The sequence below is a fragment of the Plasmodium cynomolgi genome, chromosome 9 (assembly GCF_000321355.1).
Source record: "Plasmodium cynomolgi strain B DNA, chromosome 9, whole genome shotgun sequence".
NCBI classification, from domain to species: Eukaryota; Apicomplexa; class Aconoidasida; order Haemosporida; family Plasmodiidae; genus Plasmodium; species Plasmodium cynomolgi.
The window spans coordinates 1,333,520-1,342,046 of record NC_020402.1 but is presented as its reverse complement, the minus strand read 5'-3'; the positions used below and the strand labels follow the sequence as shown (position 1 = coordinate 1,342,046).

General features: G+C 46.5%; 1 protein-coding gene across 1 annotated transcript; it reads left to right on the top strand.

Moving 5' to 3' along the window:
• Positions 1-463: 463 nt before the first annotated feature.
• Positions 464-7,292, top strand: PCYB_094050 (hypothetical protein; the record flags this gene model as incomplete). The annotated part of the gene is made up of 2 exons (XM_004222519.1): positions 464-6,408; positions 6,479-7,292. 2 exons carry the CDS (start codon positions 464-466, stop codon positions 7,290-7,292), a joined length of 6,759 nt encoding a protein of 2,252 aa, XP_004222567.1.
• Between the last annotated feature and the right edge of the window lie 1,235 nt (positions 7,293-8,527).

Below are 8,527 nucleotides of genomic sequence, written 5' to 3'. Positions count from 1 at the left end.
AAATATAGAAAATTAAAAGAACAATTTAGGAAACCCGTCAGGTCTGGATACAGCCACTGTAGTGCATATTTATCCTTTTTTTTTTTTTTTTTTCTTCAACGTTAATCCCCAGATTTATGCACAGCGTTAACTGTAAGCCTTTTGAGGATTCTTCTGTGTGAGCATTTTTGTCCTGCCTACCCCTTCTCCTATGCGTGTGAGCACCACACATACGCGTACATATATACGTGTACACATACATATATACATATACATAACGTACCCGTGCGTGCAAGGCGGTATATCTGACCTGTAGCCCCGTTCCGCAACCAAAGCAAGGCCAATTTTCTTGCAAGCACACACACACGCATACACAAGCATAGAGAGAAACTTATCTACACGCACACAATCCTGCGCACGCGTGCCGCTGTTCCATTTTACGCCTAAAAGGAGGTCAACCGGTTTTTACTCAAGAGATAACATCATGGCTGAAGAGACCTCGGACAAAAATAGCAACCCCAGTATGGCGCAACCAGAAAAAACACATGACCAAGAAGGAAACTGCAAAATGGTGAACGGAGAAGAATCAAATGTAGGTAAAGAAGCGCGCTTCTCCATTGAGAACAAACCGGGTAGTGGTTCCAAAAACAAGCAAAACAGTGTTCTTGAGAAGAATAAAAAAAAAACCAACTTGAAAAAAATTAATGAAGACGCAAATGAAGTTAAGGACGATTTGGGAGAAATGAAAGGAATGGTTGTCGCGGAGTTGTCAGAAAGGGAGCCACCCAGAGGGAAGGGGGATGGACGAGGTATGGAGCTCAAGCATGAGGGGCAAGGCGAGAGGAAAGGAAAGAGACAAGACGAGGGGAAAAGCGAGAGGAAAGGAAAGAGACAAGACGAGGGGCAAAACGAGAGGAAAGGAAAGAAACAAGACGAGGGGAAAAGCGAGAAGAAAAGCAAAAGACAAAGAGAGAGACAAACCGATCAGCATGTCGCTACGCAGGATGCCGCCACGCAGAATGCCACTACGCAGGGCGTCCCCAATGGTACCAACTCCGAACATCACCAAGCGAACCTCTCGAATGAAACCCCCCCCAGTTGCAGCAGCGCTAGTAATGTAGACCAAACGATCAGCAGAACTTACATCAGGCGAGAACCGACGAAATTGGATATTTCTTCAAATGAGCAAACTTCACGAGAAGAACAAAACGACGAGCAGGATGAGATGTGTTGCCACGATGATGAAAGGAAAGAAAATAGTATCCTTACAAATAAAAAAATTTTAATATGTCCAGGTAGGGAAAATAATGATGTCGTAGAAAGTAATCATAATGAGCATTACATCGAAAGATATACAAACTGTTCCGTGAGCAACATCGATAAGAAGAAAACAGGAAATGTAAACAGTGGAGAAAATAACCCTGCGTATGTCAAAAGACCCTATTTTGAGCCAAACTACTTCAACCAAAGGATTATGAAGAATAGCAACATCCCCAGTTTTGGGAAGTACTGTCCGTATGAAAAGAACTGTTTAGATCATAATGATGGGAGGAACACATACCACTCAAGTGCAGGAACGAACAGTGTCGTCAATGTTGTTAACAGCAGTGAGAAAAACAGCAGTGAGAAAAACAGCAGTGAGAAAAACAGCAGTGAGAAAAACAGCAGCGAGAACAACAACAGTGAGAACAACAGCAGTGAGAACAACAAGAGCGAGAACAACAACAGCGGATGCAACATCTATGGGTGTGTGAACGTAGTCCCCCCCCCAAATGGATTAAGCAGCCATCAGTCCAATCACCAGGAGAAGCAGCAGGTCGAGTACCAAGAGCAGCAGCTGGATGCCAATTCGAAGAAAGCACAGACAGACATTTCGTTTATTTCAACAAGTGGACGATCCCAAAATGACCTGCGTATGAACAGTGCAAATGTGCAACATCATCATGTAGTACCCCCTTATGTGCATCCCCTGGGTAACAAAGAACAAGGCATAAGAATTGGAACCTATACAAAAGATCGCTACTACAACAAAGGGAAAGAAAAGATACACGATCAGTATTACAGAATAAAGTTGTGTCCATTTTTAAAAAAAGGACTGTGTCAAAAAGGAGACAACTGCTCCTATGCACACTCAACTGATACTTTACGAAGTTGCATGAATTTAATGAAGACGAAAATTTGTCAGCTGTGGTTGAAAAATGAATGCAGAAATCCTAATTGTGTATATGCTCATGGAGAGGGAGAATTGAGGGCAACACCGGATTACTTTAAAACAAAGCTGTGCAAATATTTTGATAAGGAAGGTACATGTCCGTCTGGAGAAAAATGTAGACATGCACATGGGCAGGCAGAACTGAGACAAAGAAACTACAAAAAAACGGAACTTGAAAAATTTTCTCCAAAAAGTAGGGTCAGTCCAAAATTCACATTCCATGATTTGAAGAATAAGGGGGAATGTCCGCAGTACATTTTGAACATGCTCAGTGGAAGAAGCAGAAAGGAGAATGTCGACAGGAGTGATTGGAACAGTTGGAATGAAGCGAACATCCACAACGCGTTCAGCAGCGGATTGAGCAACGCGTTCAGCAACGGATTCGGCAACGCATTCAGCAACGCATTCAGCAGCGGATTCGGCAACGGACTGAGCAACGCGTTCAGCAACGGATTGAGCAACGGAAGTAGGTACCATAGGGACACTCGTGTGGCCACCCCCACTGATGAGAACTCAAATGCGCAAACGACCTCTTTAGATAAGAGAGCTGCCCTTCCCGACCAAATATGTAGACCAGAAAAAAGAGAAAGTACGAACGAAATTACCCAGGTCTACCAAGTCAGTGCTGCTGACAGTTGTACAAACCAGGAGAAGGAAATTCATGCCGTGCTCACCCTTTGCGAGAGGAAGGAAAACTCAGATGGGGAAAAGAACAACAATGGTAGCAATGCAAACATGTGCGGTGCGAAATATTCCGATAAAAGGGAAACTCCAAGGGAGGAACAAATTTTCAAGACAGAAATGAGAGAAGAGGCAGATAAGGAAATTGCATCCCATGAGGACACACGAAATTTACACCACGCGGTTTCGGGCACGACCAGTAGTATCAGCGTGGAGCGTGATGGAAATGGGGAAAAGGAACTGAGGGACGATGTGGTGGAAGGAGGCACAGGAAATGGCACAGGAAATGGCACAAGAAACGGCACAGGAAACGGCGCAAGAGAGGCGAGCGAACCAGAACAAAGAGCAGAAAACCAAAAGGAAAGAAAAAGTAGATCGCCGGGTGATGAAACCCTTTCCGAGAAGAATCAAAATTTGGCTCACAGAAGAAAATCCGTAGAAATGAAGAATGAAGAAATCGAGTTGAGCCAGAATGAGGAACAGCATTCTGTTGGAAAAGCATCGCATAGTGGTGATATGAATGATGATGATTACAAAATGTTGAGGGAAGCAGTGCGTGGAGGGGAAAAAATGGAACGAACTCTCGCTGAGGTTCTGGATCACAGCAGCGAGTACATGTCAAGTGGGCAAAGTAGCAGCCAATATATGTCTATTGGGAGAAGTAGCAGCGAGGGAGAGGGAGAATCGTATGGGAATAGAAGCCCAAATAAGTCATATGGGTGGTGTAACCAGGACTTCCAGGGGGAGAGGCGCGGACAAGCAAAGGACGAAAACAATGGCCAAATGGGGGATGGAATCCAAGGGAGTGCCCTCCTCGAAATGGAAATAGAAAGGGAAGACGACAACAGGTATGAAATCGTTGAGATAGGGAATGCCTCGGTAGAAGAAGATCCGCAAGCAAGTCGAAGTGAGACAGGACGCAGTTTTGAAGGGGATAAAAACGAGAACGGCAATGTGGACCGTGGCGAGAATGGCAATATGGACCGTGGCGAGAATGGCAATATGGACCGTGGCGAGAATGGCAATATGAACCGTGGCGAGAATGGCAATATGGACCGTGGCGAGAATGGCAATATGGACCATGGCGAGAATGGCGATGATAATGCGAATGGCAGAGGAGGCAACGAAAAACAGAGAGACCGCCACCAGGAACAAGAACCCCCAACGCTGAACGAATATAGGTGCACCCGACCCACGAATGAAATGGATAACTGTTCGAAGAAGGTGATCAGTGGAGAAAACATCATCGAGAGACGCTACGCAAATAATTGCCCAAGAGGAGGGGAAAGATATGGCTCATTTAGAAATTTCAACGAGAGTGGAAATGACATCCTGAGGAACCCCATTTTTATGTTGAAGAATCAGTACAGAACGGAGAACGACAGAACGGAAAACGACAGAACGGAAAACGACGGAACGGAAAATGACAGACATGAAAACGAAAGAAATGAAAATGACGGAAAGAAGAACCTCCTCCTGAGCAAATTGGCGAGTTACCACACGGCGAGCACATCTAGCAACTACGGCCCAAAGAATTTTAATTACAAACATAAGAAGTTTAACATGGCAAGTAGGTACGCAAAGAATTTTGAGGGTTTGGACCACTTCGGAAGCGTCTCGAACTATGGGGTCGGCGGGAACGTGGCCATTTGCGGTAACGGCGGGAACGTGGCCATTTGCGGTAACGGCGGGAACGTGGCCATTTGCGGTAGCGGCGGGAACGTGGCATCTTATGGAAACTGTGACCGAGACGATTTGAACAACGGCGGGGAGCTAATCAACAACGAGGGCACGCAGAACTGCAGAGTAATCGGCGGTAATGGCAGGGGCAGCGGTAACGCCCCAGAGGCAAGGGCGAAAAAAGGGGACGCACAGGGAGAACACAACAAACATGGAGATCACAACGAACCGGAAGAACAGTTGACAAACGGTAGAGTAAAGATAAGAGGAGAAGACCAGAACTGCAGTGACATCCCGCTTAGAAATTTCACCTGCAAAAGTTCACACCGCTCATTTAACAGCACGTACAGTACACCTGAGCAGAATCCATCAAATCAAAATTTTGAAAACGAAGCCAGATATTCCCATACAAACCACAACCATGCGAATAATTCACTCCACATGCAGAATGTCCTACCTAGACCTAATGAAACCTACAGCAACGTCTGCAACAGTGGTGCCCATAGAACAAAGCAAAACTGTGATAAGAGCAACGGAACTACAAGTAACGATATGTTGCATGGCCCCCCCGTATATCCCTTGAACACGCTGGTGAATAACTTTAGTTATTACAACTACAACGTAAGTAACGTTTACTCGAACCGAAACAACTGCTACAGTTTTTTGAATGTAGAGCTGAACAGTGTGAACATGACTAGCCAGACGCGCGTCCTGCCCGCGGAGTTGTCTATTTCGGCGCAAGGTGGAGGGACAACCGAGGAAGCATATAGAGCAGCAAACGAGGAAGCGTGTAGAGCAACAACTGGGCAACCATGTAGAGCAGAAAACAGGCAAGCATATAGAACGACAAACGGGACAGCAAACCAAGCGGCAAATACGACTGACGTGCTCAACGCCCTTAACAACCGAGCACACCACTCCCCGAGCGAAGAGGCTGCGAACGGCCAATCCGTGTTTGGTACCGTGGCACCCATAACCCTGCGATCGACCAATCGCACAAATAACAGATCGTCCAAATCTCATCCATGCTCGAATCAGCACAGAAAAAAAATTTGGAATATCCAAAATGTGGGAAGCAACGCGACTAACATGCATTTCAGTGGAAATAAATCTGCTAACGCTCAAGGGAACAATAACAGGCAGGAGAGAAACTGCACCTCGTCTAATGTCGCAGTGGGTAGTAGCCACTACAGAAGCTCCGTCACACAGGCAAATACGAATGATAACTTCGTGCATAATGGGAACAGTGGATCGTCGTCCGCATCGAACATGGTACACAATGACAGATCGGATCCACCTGTTGGTTCGTTAAGCGGAAACAACAATAGTGGGCACGGCTTGAGCGACGAGAACGACCTGAGTGGCGATAACAGCGGTAGCGGCCCAGTGGGCGGTAGCAGCCAAAATGGTGGGAGAGGCCAAATGGATCGTAGCAGCCAAAATGGTGGTAGCGGCTCCTACGGGGAAAACCCAAACCTGCGCGAAACGCAAGTTTCCCAAAACGGAGGCAGGGAGAAAAGAAAAAGAAATCCCCACTTTCCCTACAGCTCACACAGAAATTATGAAAGGAGAATCAACAACGCGCATTTTAAAAACTACAGGAATTACAACAACCATGTTTACACAAATCAGATGTGTGCCAACCAGGTTTACAGTAACCAAGTTTATGCGAACCGTCCGGCTTATGGCTCCAATCAGGCGTACTATGGCAACCAGGTATACACGTACCAGCACCCGTATAGCAACTACATGTACAGTAATGGCGGGAACGCGTACAGCAATAACGGCCACACGCACAGCAATAACGGCTACACGTACAGCAATAACGGACACACGTACAGCAATAACGGACACACGTACAGCAATAACGGACACACTGTACCGCAATAACGGCCACACGTACCGCAATAACGGCCACACGCACAGCAGCAGTAGTCACCCGTACAATAATAATGGCCACCCCTACAACAGCAGTAGCAGCAGCGCGTACGTTATCTACCCCTATAGTGGCTACCCCTACAGCATCAGCTACCATCACAGCAGCAACTACCCATATGATGGTCTATACACCTTTGACGGTGAATACCCCTATGGTGGTGCATACCCCTATGATGGCGCATACCCCCATGACGCTGTGCAACCGTATAACGGTGTGAACCCCTATAACGGCAACCCCCATTGTGAGAGCGTCCAACCGTATGGCTCGGCCCCCCATTATAGCAGCAACCATTACTATGGCGATGTGGAACAGTTTAGCAGTGGTCAATTGTACGGAGCCGGCCAACTGTATAGCGGCGGACAGGTGTATATCGACGCCCAACAGTATGGCGACGCCGATCAATGTGGAGACGTCCAACCGTATGGCGGAGACCACCACTATAACGGTAACCAAAGCGGTGTGCATAACGGAAGCTACACTAATGACCAAAGTTACGTCCACAATCAGTACCCCTACAACGACAGCATGAACTATGGCCCGCCTTACCACAGCAACGATACGGAGGAGGGACAGAATGGTAACAGTGCACCCCCCAGGGATAGCCTCTTGGACAGCGAGGAGTACCAAAATAGGCCTAACGAAGATGAAAACAATGCAAATGACACGTGCCAGGATGAATCTGCATTTGATGATTCTACAAAAAATACATCAACAGAAGAAGGAGAAGAAGGAGAAGACGTAGAGGGAGATGAAGCAGCTCAACAATCCCCTTTGCAACCTTCTGCAGAATTTCAGCAGTGAAAAATAGTGAATTAAAATTTATTTTTTCCTCCAATATTATACATCTTTTGGAGGGTCATTTTCGCAGCACGGGCCCGCCACATGGATATTCGTTTAGGTACAACCGTACGTGTGAGACGAGTGTATCCCCCTTTTGCTCGTATCGATTTTCCCTGCCTTGCCATTCCTCAAAAAAACTGTAAATTAAATTGGGAAGAATCTCCACACATGCAGTGTGCAAAAAAAAAAAAAAGGGGCATTCGTATGACCTTATCAAATTACTGCCTTTTTTCGAAAAAAAAAAAAAAATGTTCTCGTCCTGTACATTATTTGTAACGTTCATTTTCTAATTAAGTTCGTTTTTGTTCCGTCCGTTTTGTGTGACCTTTTGATAAGATGTGCTCGTAACTTGATAATCATTTTTGCGAAGGAGTTTTTTCCCTTTCCCCGCGTGGGAACATCTTTCATTTTGTGTGCATGTTTATTTTATCATCCCCCGTTTGGTGTGTTTATCCTTACCTGTTTTGTGTCATTCATATGAAGCCCCTGTTGCTGATATGCCCAATGCGAGGTGGACATTTTTTGGATGCCTCCCCGCCTCTTGTGCCCATAAAATCCAGCTACAACGCTTGTATCGATGGCATATCAACACAACCGTAAAGTAAGTGAACCGATCAGGCTCCCCTTTACACAAGGAGGATAAGCGGTGAGCAGTAAGTGCTAAGCGGTTCATCAGTTCAGCGGCGAACCACTGGGCATTTGATTATGGAGCGCAAACCTCCGAAACGTGCCGCGCGCAGGGAGCGTTTACACGCACGCAACGTTTAACACGACATTGATGTTGACGTTGATGTGTAGCTGGGGGTCACTGCTACCACTGCCGTCGCTGCCGCCACTTTTTCTGAGAAGGCCGGAGAGAAAGATAACACCCCGCTGTGCGCCTCATCAACTGGCAGCCCTTCCCACAGAGGGGGGACTAACACATGGTGAGAATAAGGATAGTGTGTCTTTCTCATTTTCCCCTCCTGCCGTCTAACCATATACACGTACATATGTTATTCAACGCACACATGAATCAGGCGCGCCCCGCCCATGGGGCTATCAACAAATAGCGTTTTCACCGGGCAAGCGCTGCATCCCGCGCGTATACCCGTTTTGTAAAGCAAAGGAAATCGTAAGGGCGAAGTGAAAAGGGAGGAGCCAGTGCCGCGATTTTCCCACCCATGAAATATCATTGAAAGAAGGAAAAATTGGTC